Source organism: Pelophylax lessonae (genome assembly GCF_965119305.1).
Source record: "Pelophylax lessonae genome assembly, chromosome: 9".
Classification (NCBI taxonomy): Eukaryota; Metazoa; Chordata; class Amphibia; order Anura; family Ranidae; genus Pelophylax; species Pelophylax lessonae.
The window spans coordinates 96,659,666-96,671,848 of record NC_138776.1 but is presented as its reverse complement, the minus strand read 5'-3'; the positions used below and the strand labels follow the sequence as shown (position 1 = coordinate 96,671,848).

The 12,183-nt window shown below is 45.1% G+C and overlaps 1 protein-coding gene across 1 annotated transcript in view; it reads left to right on the top strand.

The window, feature by feature from the left end:
• Positions 1–274: 274 nt before the first annotated feature.
• WBP1L (WW domain binding protein 1 like) overlaps positions 275–12,183 on the top strand; it is a 91,749-nt gene continuing 79,840 nt past the window's right edge. The window contains exon 1 of the mRNA XM_082267516.1: positions 275–440. Coding sequence (XP_082123642.1) covers positions 381–440 — 60 coding nt within the window. The 5' untranslated portion in view covers positions 275–380. The remainder of the gene's footprint in view (positions 441–12,183) is intronic.

Genomic DNA, 12,183 nt, shown 5'->3' with positions numbered 1-12,183 from the left:
ACTTTAACCTATGCCTGAGGAAATACAACATAACCACTAGCTGTAGAGGTCCTACAGTCCAGACAGCATCATATTAGCTGAGATGCCCCACTCAATATGGCCACCCAAAGCTGACACTGCTTCCTCCAATCACAGTGACTTCCTGTGCCGGCACGGCCCAATGAGAACCGGTCTCTTTGTTAGCTTTAAACTGCAGCCCCTCGCTTCCGTCCAATGGGCTAGCGTGCCTGGACAGAGGTAGGCGTGGCCGGGTCTGCCTAGCTGTGTGGAAGTACAAGTTAGGTGGCCTCGGTCGCCTGTGCACAGCTGCAGGGGCTGTGTTTGCTGTTGTGTAGCTGCACGTACAGGAAGGACCGGGGACAAGGGATCGTCACTGGAACATGTCCCTGCTGCTGTCCCAGGCTGTCCCCAGCAGCACGTCAGGCAGTATGGAGTCCCAGGTAAGAGCAACACATTCCTGTACAGATGGGGGACAGCACTGCTAGGGTCACTGTGTCCCCAGCTTGGCTGGGATGGAGTCCCCTGTGTCCAGGCATGTCTGTGCTTGTTGATAAATAAGCTGTGTGTGTATCACTTTCCTTTCCATCAGCTGTCATGATTTTGTTTTTCTGTAGTGATCCAGCCATACATTATACAATCTGATTGGAGATTCACCAACAACTTTCTATTGCAAACTAATCTGATCCTAAAAAAATCTGTTATGTTTATTCTGCTTTGTTCGGTATGTGTAGATCTTCCGAAGATTGTACAATCGGATTGTATAGGTTGGCCATATACTGATTAATATTTACAAACCAATCGATCAGTTTGCGCATGCTCTGCAAAACATAAATTATTATTATAAATGACATAATGTGTGATATTGGGGCCGCTGAGCTCAGGGCTGGGCTGTATATTTATTGTTCAGCACTTTAGAGAATTTGTTCTACTTTCTGTAAAAGTTTCACGGAGAACACCAGCCGTTATAACTTGGTGGAACCTTTGGAACTCCCAGGAATGAAATCTGAACAAAGCCTATCCCCTATAGTGTGTGCTTGTCTCAATCCAGGGCACTAAGTGCCGTTTTTTTATCTACTTCGTTCCTCTATCGGCATAAATCACTTCTGACAAGTTTTTCCTGACACCAAGACAAAAATGGTGATGGGGGAGGGATCTTCAGCAGATTGACAGCCTCAGCTCTGTACCTGTGTGGAGGGGGTGTGCCTCTTCCCTCCCTCCAATTGGCTCTCAGAGCTCTCCAGATTGTAATTTCAGCTCCCCGGACCCTTTTTTTCTGAACTCTCACACAAGCTTTTTAAATGCTGGAATTTTTACAGAAGTAGAGAGGACTGCAGATAAACAGGTACAACTTATGTAGGAGGCCAGGCACTTCACTGCTATATGTGAGGGTTTGCAACCTCTTTAAAGTATTTGACTCCCAGGGACGTTCTATACAACAAAATTATTTATACTAATGACACTAAATAAGTAATAATTATCCTTTGGGGGGAGGGAAGGGCCGCATCCCTCCCCCCTCTGGTGGTTGTTGGTGGGGGGAGGGAAGGGCCGCATCCCCCCCTGCCCCCTCTGGTGGTTGTTGGTGGGGGGGGAGAAGGGCCGCATCCCCCCCTGCCCCCTCTGGTGGTTGTTGGTGGGGGGGGAGAAGGGCCGCATTCCCCTCCCCCCGCCCCCTCTGGTGGTTGGTGGGGGAGAAGGGGCGCATCTCCCCCGCCCCTTCTGGTGGTTGGTGGGGGGGGGGGGGGAAGAGCCGCTTATACCTCCCCCCCCCCCCCCCCCTCTGGTGTGGGGGGGAGGGCTGCATCCCCTCTGCCCCCTCTGGTGGTTGGTGGGGGGAGAAGGGCCGCATCCCCCCCGCCCCCTCTGGTGGTTGGGGGGGAGAAGGGCCGCATCCCCTCCCCCCCGCCCCTTCTGGTGGTTGGTGGGGGGGGGGGAGAAGGGCTGCATCCCCTCCCCCGCCCCCTCTGGTGGTTGGTGGGGGAGAAGGGGCGCATCTCCCCCGCCCCCTCTGGTGGTTGGGGGGGGGGGGTAGAAGGGCCGCATCCCCGCCCCCTCTGGTGGTTGGTGGTGGGGGGGGGAAGGGCTGCATCCCCCTCCCCCCGCCCCCTCTGGTGGTTGGTGGTGGGGGGGGGAAGGGCCGCATCCCCCTCCCCCCGCCCCTTCTGGTGGTTGGTGGGGGGGGGGAGAAGGGCCGCATCCCCTCCCCCGCCCCCTCTGGTGGTTGGTGGGGGAGAAGGGGTGCATCTCCCCCGCCCCCTCTGGTGGTTGGTGGGGGGGGTAGAAGGGCCACATCCCCCTCCCCTGCCCCCTCTGGTGGTTGGTGGTGGGGGGGAGAAGGGCCGCATCCCTGCCCCCTCTGGTGGTTGGGGGGGGGGGGGAGAAGGGCCGCATCCCCCTCCCCCGCCCCCTCTGGTGGTTTGTGGGGGGGAGAAGGGCCAGAAAGAAGATTGTTAGTGTTAGTAGCAGCTTATCTAAGAGGCAGAGAAAGTCTGGTATACATTGTGAACATACGGGGTACCGGGGGGATGGGAGTATCTGTAAGGAAGCAGACATGTTTGTCAAGCTGTATGCCGTGAAACCTGGAGCAAGCATGTAGAATGGGAGTTTATTTTTTTCGCTCTTCACTGGCTGTATGCTTGCTTCAAGTCAGTGATTTATGAGGGAGTGCAGTTAAAATGAGGATGACAACTCTTTGTGGGTTGAACTGGATGAACCTGTGTCTTTTTTTTTTTAACCAGATTAACTATGTAACTCCTGTTATGTATTTCAGAAATGCAATGCACATTACAGGTGTTGGTGTGTTACAGCGCTAATTTTGTGTACAATGGCACATAAAGGCACCAATGCAGCCCATTGTCAACAAGTATCATTCTTATTTTTCAGGCACCAGAAACAACACCCTTACAGTGGGGCCTCCCTGCACTACAAGGGTAAATGCTTGCTAAGTCTAAAGGTAGAGGAATAATACTTCAAGTGTAAGTTTACATTTACTGAAAATCTTTAAGGGGAACTTGCATTGGACCCATCCCTTCCCCAGTCCTGCGGTACCGGAGTCCTGCGATTCCCCCGCTCTCAGGGATTGGGGCGCTGCTTCACTGTTCTTGAGTATATGAAAATACCAGCAGCTCAATCTCCTATCCATACCTCTGAGTGTACAGGCAAGAGGCATTATAACTGGTCAGCTCCGTCACATGGATGGTGCTGACCAATCAGAATCCATGTAGCCTGTCCTATTAGCGCTGAGAGGAGAGAAAACCAGGGGGATTTCAAATCACCGGACCAGTGAAGAAGGGGGTCCAATGTAAGTTCGCCTTACAGATTTTCTGTGAAGTTGAAATTACTTATCCCTTGTTACAACAGGCTTCCTCCACCCTGTATAACCGATCCCCGGCAGACTCTTCTCTAAGGCCTTCTGGCTGGCAGTAACATACGGTCATCATCGTCGAGTACAATGCAGGAACAAATGTCCTGCATTGTATGGGAGGACAGCGAGGGTCTCCCCCCCCCCCCCCCCCCCCATAAACTGGAGTGTCAGGGGAGCGAGAAGTAAGATTATATATAATCGTCAGATCCTAGATGGGAGTTGGTTTCTGTTCTGAGACAATGGGGGCACCCAAAATGTGAGACAACTGTGTCCTGTATAGACTGGACACATAACCGTCAAGAGACCTTTTGGAAATCCAGTTGGTCTCAAAATGTAAGAAGGGAGCCACCACAGCCAAATACAATACTACAAAATACAGATTAAGGGGCCATAGAAAACCCCTTGGAACGGCTGCAAAAAGGGATGCTCAAACCAACTCAGTGAAAAAATGAAAAACTTTATTGAGGATCAGAATTGACACATGGTCTAAAATAACCCCGTCTTGGGGAATACATTACAAATATCAACAGGCTCGAAGAAAGCAACAGAAGACATACATGACACATAAAAACAATGACACACTCTCACAAGGCCGGCCTCACACCTACTCCAGAAGATAATATAATATAATATTTTTTTTTTTTTTTTATATATACCAGGATTGCTTTATTGAACAGTAGGTGGTAGAAATAAAACAGTCAGAGACAGAGTACAAAGCCATACATTAACAGTTGCATATCACCGATGACAAATAGTTCTATTATCGATAAAGGAATATAACTTTGAAGCAATTTTTTTTCTGTCGAGATCCAGTGAGGGACAGTTGTTCCCTCGGAGACAATTAAAGAGGAGCTCCAGTCAAATTTTTTAAAAATGAAGCCAGCAGCTATAAAAACTGTAGCGGCTGAGTTTTATTAATCAGATACTCGCCTGTCTCAGGATCCAACGCTGTGCTCACTTGAGCCCTTAGTTCCAGCGGTCTTCAGTCCCAGGCGGCATCTTGACTGTGGGCACCCAGCTTGCAACTTAACAGCCGGCTGCCTGCTGCACATGTGCAAGCTGCGCTGTGCTTTGTGAACAGTCCCAAAGTCTTTTGGGACCTTTGATGTGTCTCCGAAGGCTGCGGGGACCGGTGGGGGGGGGGGTGTGGAACTTCAATTGGAGCGGAAGTGGGTGCAGGTACCTGTCAACAAACCAGCCCCCCCCCCCCCCCAAAAAAAGTTCGGATTATTACAGAGGAAGGGGGGGGGTGCATTAAAATGTAACGAGGAGGTTTTGCTCACATTGCCAAGCTATCCTCTTCCCTTCTTAAGTTGTATCAAATACTTTAGTCATTTTCCTTTCCTGGTACCACTTCCTGGCAGCATACGGGTTGAGGAAACCTAGTATGGGGTTGAGGAAACCTTTTTTAATTTTAGATATATTGTAGAGCCTTGTTTACAAGGGGCTGTTATTTTGGCAGCTGTGAGAAGCAATGTGGTGGATCACTTGACATAGACATAATGCTGTCTCCTAAATGCGTGTGTGTGTGTGCGTGTGTGTGTGTGTGTGTGTGTGTGTGTGTGTGTGTGTGTGTGTTTTTTTTTTTTTTTTTTTTTGGGGGGGGGGGGTAGGGTAACCCTGCTGCACTGCAACACAACTGCATTTATTAGATGTTCAGTTAAAGCATAACTCCACTTTTGTTGATGACAACATTCCCCTCTGGGTGATCTCTGTACATTGCAAGGATTTTAAAGCGGGGTTCCACCCTCGAAACAAACTTTTCCCTGTCCGCTTGCTCTAAATTACCTGAAAAACAATTGGATAAATACTTTTTTTTTTTTTTTTTTTTTTTTATTCACTTACCTTGTTTTTAAAGAAAATATACTTACCTTCCTTCTTCTTCCTCCCTCTGCGGACATGGCCGCCGACGTCACTTCCTGCTTGCATTGACTCCTGGGAGACGAGTGTCATCGATCCCAGGAATCAATGCGCCTGCACTGGTCCTGCTCATCACTTCCGGTGCAGGTGCGTCATTTCCTGCTGAACAGCTTCTGGGCATGCAGGGATGACGTCCCTGCACTGGAAATGACGAGCAGGGCATTCTGGGACTCCGATGTCACCAAAGAGGACGCTCCGGCTTCAGCTGCCCACACCTGAGATGGCAGCGCTGGACAAGACATTTTTCAAGGTAAGTCTTCTAAAAGGTAAGTGAAACCGGGACAGTTCAGAGGCTATCGTTGCTTAAATGCACCAGCCCTGACTCTCCCGGGGGTATTTTTATCTAAAAAAACTTCTTTTCAGGGTGGAACTCCGCTTTTAAAAACTTTGTTGCAGATTCCTACCTTTTGTTATTATGAAGAAATCATTGATTGTTCCTCTGTGCTGAGTGCGTCTAATGGGAGTGGTTTCATGGAAGAAAGCGTCAGGCCGTATAAAAAATTACTGCGCCACGGCAGTCTATAAAGATATGTCTGTTGGCAATGTTGCTTATGGCTAGTACAAACGTGGTTTAACAGCCTGTTTTTACTGCCTCCGCTGCAAATTTGAAACCAAACCTTTGTCAGTGACCAATAACGAATTCAGATGAACTTTGTTGCGTTGCAGAAAAAAATGCTACTTTTTTTTTCCCCTCAACCCACCTCATGGCGATGTTATGGCGTGAAGAGGGCATATAAAGAAGAATTGTTTTCTGTGTTCATAACGTTGGGCCTGTGTTGTGCTGTACATATTGACGCAGCTCAATTGAATTGGTGTGAATGAGCCCTTAATTCCAAAAGTTCTTCACTTCCCAAATGTGTTAATTGTTCTGCTTATTTTGCCCTGAAATAGTTGCTCATTATCATAATGTAATATAATTTGGAGGTCACATCGCTGTCATTGGCTAATGCAAATATCTTGCATCAGTCAGTTCTGGAACTTTGAGATATGACTTGTTTGATTATAATAATGTGGCAAGGTTTAAATCTGTTTGTCAGTGACGCTTTAATTCCGTATTACATAATGTTCAGTTCTTGGTGCGCGCTGGGGGTTCCATGCTTGCAGTTTAATTTTTTTCCATGATCATTGTTGTTTTAGCAAATGAAATTACTGATTTGCAGTCCTTTAAATTTCTTACCGCCTCAGTTAATTCCTGATTACATTTCTTTTTGAGAGAGAACATTTTCTCTTTGGTTAGTAATTAAAGATGAGCAAATCAGATGGTAAGTTGGAGAAATCAGCCAAATGTTGGCAAATCTCAATAAAACGGTAACTTAGATTTTACCGAACTGTGCTGTAGATCTATCGGATCTGATGGGAATCCTGAAACTTCAGGTACCCAAGATTCCTGAATGGTCATGGAAAATTGGCCATCGTTTTATATTAAAACTTTGGAATTGCCATCTAAAAGATATATGCAGAAATGTTCCCCACGACTACTAGGTTCTTTCTCAATTTGTTTATAATAAATTGTTGAAGCTAACAGTATAATTTTGTTCCTGGTTTCTATTCGGCAGTGATTTTAAGAGACGTTGAAAGCCAGGAAGGTGGAATGGAGTGCAGAGTGCTTTTAAGACCCTGTTCACACTGGGGCGACCTGGTCGCCTGACAAGTCGCCGTGGGTCGCCTGCCATAGAGCAGCACAGGACCCGTTCTAATAGGAGCCACACAAGTCGCTCCGACTTAGAAAAAGGGTCTGGAGCTTCTTTGGGGCGACCTGCATTGACTTCAATGATATGAAGTCCGTGCCGGCCGCTCCGAGGTCGCGGTGCAAGCTGCGCACCGCGACTTCACAGGTCGCCCCGGCAAGTCGGGTCGCCCCAGTGTGAACTGGGTCTAATACTCCTCTTCTTTTCTTTTGCCTGCGCTGTATTAAAATTTGGCCAAACATTTCTACAATTTTTTCAATAGAATTTCAAAATTTCATTTTCTCATACATATATATAATTATTTCTATTTGGGGAGTAAAAGCCCTTTCCTGAACAAAAAACATATTGGGGAAGATTTACTAAGACTGGAGCACTCAGAATCTGGTACAGTTATTATGCATGATAGAAGCTGATTGGCTATCTTCAGCTTGTTCGATTTAAGCTTTGGCACTAAAACCTGAACGCTGATGGGTTTCTAAGCAGAGCTGCATCAGATTTTGTACACAAGTTTTAAGTGGGGTACACGCTATAAGAAAATCGGACAAACGATCATCTGATTTTCCTCGTGGTTTCGCAGCAAATCGGAACCAATGGACAAAAATTTATACGGAAATTCTCGTACGACAAAGGCTTTTTTTTTTTTTTTTTTTTTTTTTGTTTCTGATCATGCGCAGTCTTTCTTTTCTGATTTTCCTTGTACAAAAATTTTAAGGAAACGGGACACATTGAATGAAAATCGTTTGTTTTTTTTCCCATACGAGAAAAATTTTGGAGTTTGTCCCTTCAAGAATTTTCGTACGGAAATAATGAATCTACTGTCGAAAGTTGTGTACATATAAATTTCTAAGGAGATATTTCTGCACTAAAAAGTGATAGGATAAAAAATATGGGTATGAATAAATATAGAAGCAGCTAGCACAAAATCAACTAACAGTGATCCATAGACATAATAATATTTAAAGTGCAGCGCTATAAATAACTAAATGATTTTAAACATTGAAAAACTTGTGAAAAACAAATAAATGATCTGCAAAGTAATGATAGGGTAGTGTCCAAAGTAAATAATGGTGAATAAAGTCCCAAAAAATAGTGCAAGATACCATGAGGAACGCTCCTTCCAGTGACACCCAGGAGAAAGTGCAAGATGGGGACACCTCAGTATTATAAGCAGCTCCATGGCTACTCAAATGAATGAGAAAGCCACTCCCAGCAAGAAGATATAGATCAATGTATTCGGTGGATGCCAAGAAAGTGGATGACACTTCTTAATCTCTCTTGATTACCTTGTTATATGCGATAAGTATATGGAGGGGAATGAAGACAGAGGACCATAGTGTAATCCTGTAAAACACATGTAACATATTTATTAAAAGAACTACTCACAATATGAGAGGCATATGCAGGCACATAAAATAGACCGCTGTAGATCCGATCACGGCGTCCCGCGTGTGTCCAAACAGCATGGAACAGTAAAAACAAGCCGGTCCCCGTAAGGGGGCGTGTGGACGTTACGTCTGGAGAACGTTGTGTGTACACTGTACGAAAATTCTTTGGATGAAAATGTTCTCCTGATTTTCTTATAGTGTGTACAGTAAACCCCCCTCCATTGCGGGGGTTACGTTCCGGACTCAGCCGCGAAAAGTGAAATTCCGCAAAATAGAAAAACCCTATTAAAATGCATTGTAGGCATGTTTATTTTACTGTCACTGTACGTGTAAAAGCATTTTAAGGTCTTTAAACACACTTTTAAAACAATAGAAACTCATTTAAACACATAAAAGATACTAAGAGACATAGCAAGAGCTATGGAAAACACAAAAATATTTCATTTTTAATGATTTATATAGTAAAATAACATTACAAAAAAAAACGTGAATTACCGGGACCGCAAAAACTGAACCGCGATGGAGCGGGGGATTACTGTACTTGCCTTTAGTAAATCTCACCCCCCACTTACTGTTAGAAGTTAGTTTTGTTGGGGAAAAGTTTCCATCTTGCTTCATATTTTTGTTACTATAGCTGTAAAATGTCAGTTTTACCCCGCTAATGATTAGAAAATGGAATGTTCTCAAATAAAAAATTTTGAACAAAATGCTTTTCGTTTATGGCCAGCTTTAGACAGTAGAGATCAGTGGCAAACCCCCATCTCCATACTGCTCTTCTTATTTTTTTTCCTATTCCCTTTACATTTCACTTCAAAATACATACTTGCATGCCCAGCAAATCTTGCTACACACTGGGTCCCGTGCCTCCAGCTTCCCTTCCAGCATTATCAGGAGATGGCTTTCTCTTCCGGGTTCTTGCAGCCTGCCCCCAGTGACACACTGTTTAAGTCTGCTCTCCAATCACTGTGTCACCGCTCCTGCTGGCATATGTCATGGGAATGGGCCGGAATGCTTTGGGAGCAGGGATGTATTGAAGGGCTGGTTGTAGGCCAAAAAAGTCAACAAAAAAGATAAGTCCCCATTCACACTAGCGTGACTTGTCAGGCGACTTGGTCGCCTGACAAGTCGCGGTGGGTAGCCTGCCATTGATTAGCACAGGACCCGTTCTAATAGGAGCGACGCAAGTCGCTCCAACTTAGAAAAAGGGTCCTGTACTACTTTGGGGCGACTTGCATTGACTTCAATGATATGAAGTCTGTGCATGTCGCGCCGAGGTCGCGGTGCACGCTGTGCACCGCAACTTCACAGGTCGCCCCGGCAAGTCGTGTCTCCTCTGTGTGAATGGGCTCTAATAATGGATATGTTGTCTTTCTTCTCTACATCCGTTCAAAGTGCTGAATTTTAAAGCTTTTCTGAGAGCTCAGAAAAAAGGGGATGGAGAGCTGAATGTATGCTATGCAGAGCTCAGTGAAGTGAGATCTGAGAGCTGATTGGAGGAAAGGGACACCCCCCCCCCCCCCCCCTGCACACTGGAACCGAGCAATCGGCTAGAGAAACCTCCCCTATAACCATTTTTTTTTTTTTTCCACTTGGTGTCAGAGAAGATTAATACAGAGGAATGAAGCAGTATACAGGAATGACACTTGGTGCTCTTGATTGAGACAAGTACACGTTCTAGAAGAAGGATATGCTTTGTACAGTCTTCATGTCTGAGGTTAACAACCACTTTCAGTTTTAGAATCCTAAGCTTCCAGGTAGCACGGTGTTTTCCATTTCTTAACTGTCTTTGATAATTATATTTCCTGGCTGTCTCCAGCTTCAGAGCTTTGGGTCGTGGATCAGAAGAGTCTGGGTAAAGGCAGAACGGATCTTGCTGACCAAGAACATTTTGAGGGCAACTAAATTGGAGTGATGGGGAACTAGAGGTTTGGAGGGAGAAGTTGGCAGTAGCGGACTACATTTTTTTTTTTTTTTTTTTTCTCAGTAAGACCCGGTCCACACTAGCGTGACTTGTCAGCCTGACAAGTCACGCTCCCTCGCAGTCCATTGACTGCTACAGGACCCGTTCTAATAGGAGCGACACAAGTCGCTCCGACTTAGAAAAAGGGTCCTGTACTACTTTGGGGCGACCTCGGAGCGACTTGCATAGACTTCCATTATGTGAAGTCCATGCAAGTTGCTCTGAAGTCGTGGTGCATGGAAATGCACAAGTCGTCCCCAAAGTAGTACAGAGTCGTGTCGCCCCAGTGCGAACTGAGCCTAAAGGCTTAGTGTGCAGAAATACAGGAGCTGATATTTACTTGGGTATAAAGGTGCAGATTCGAGGGACTATAGTGGCTTCATTATAGTGAGTCGCAAACCTGGAACAAGCACTCAAATGGCGAAGTCTGGTGTAATGCCATACAGCCTGGTTTCAGATGAGTGGTTCCCTAGGCAATGAAGCCAGGAGCCTGCACCTTTGTGGCAAATCGGCAGTGTCTGTTCCCATATTTTATTGGCCCTGGCATAAATATTATTATTTTTTTTTTTTTCCTCTCGAGTGGATGCCTTGGTAATTAAAAAATAAATAAATTAGAGAGGTACAGAGCGGGTTAGAAAGCGGACAGCACCTTTTTACATCCATACAGATTTATGGCTGTCCCGTGTACGTTTATATGCTTTTAATGTGCAAATAACAAAACTTTTTATATGTGTCTCTCTCTTTTTTTTTTTTTTTTTTTTTTTTACTTTGTTTTAAATCAGTTTGAACTGTGCACTTCTAATAAATCGTAATCCTGTTTTTCGTTAGAACCGGGCCATATAGAAAGTTATGTAATGCGTGGTTTCAGTAAGAAGATTAAAAGAAAAATGTTTTGCAGAAATCTATTTTCGCTCTAACAGGATTATCTTATTTTACAGTGGCTTGGTTTTCACTTTTTTTGCTGTCTAAACAAATCTATTAGGGAGGCCTAAGGAGGCTTTGTGACCTAGAGCGCAAACAAAGGATGTGGTGGCAGGTCCCTATGTGGAGAAAAGAATTAATAACTATTCTACTTTAAAGAGGAAGTAAACTCTCCTCTGCAAGTTGTACCTATAGGTAAGCCTATGATAAGGCTTACCTATAGGTACTGTAAATATTTCCTAAACATGTACCGTTTAGGAGATATTTACCATAAATGCAGTCAGTGACCTCACTGGCGCATGCGCTCTGAAGGAACGGCCGCTGGTGCGGAATAGGCAATTCATTGTGTTTGTGGGTAGTAGTAATTGCCTGAAAATGGCAAATCTGGGATGGAAGGATGTCATGTGAAATTGGATATCTGCATAATGTATTGGATGATGGTATACAGGATTTTTATCTTTTTTTTTTTTTTTTTAAACTTTAGACTAAGTGCCGGTTCACACTGTTCCGTCGTGCTCCATTCTGTGCAATTGGAACCGTTCTAATAGGAGCGACTCAAGTCACTCCGACTTAGAAAAAGGTTCCTGTACTAATTTTGGCCGAAGTCGGAGCGACTTGCATTGACTTCCATTATGTGAAGTCGGTGCAAGCCACGCCGAAGTCGCGGTGCACGGCGACTTCATTAAGTCGCCCCGAAGTCGTGTCGCCATAGTGTGAACTGACTCTAATGTATCTATTTGGTACTGATCACATGACTTGTCTTTAAAAAGAGGCAGCACTAATGGTAGCCCTACCTTACCCAGGATTTAGAGAATATTGCTCCAACATTTCATATTCCTCATATGTGTCTGTATCATCGCGTACTTGGAAAAAAAAAATATCCTGTTTTCTTTGTATTGTATTGTTTCCTTCATGTAAAATACTTGATCCTGCCAGTTCTAGTATTTC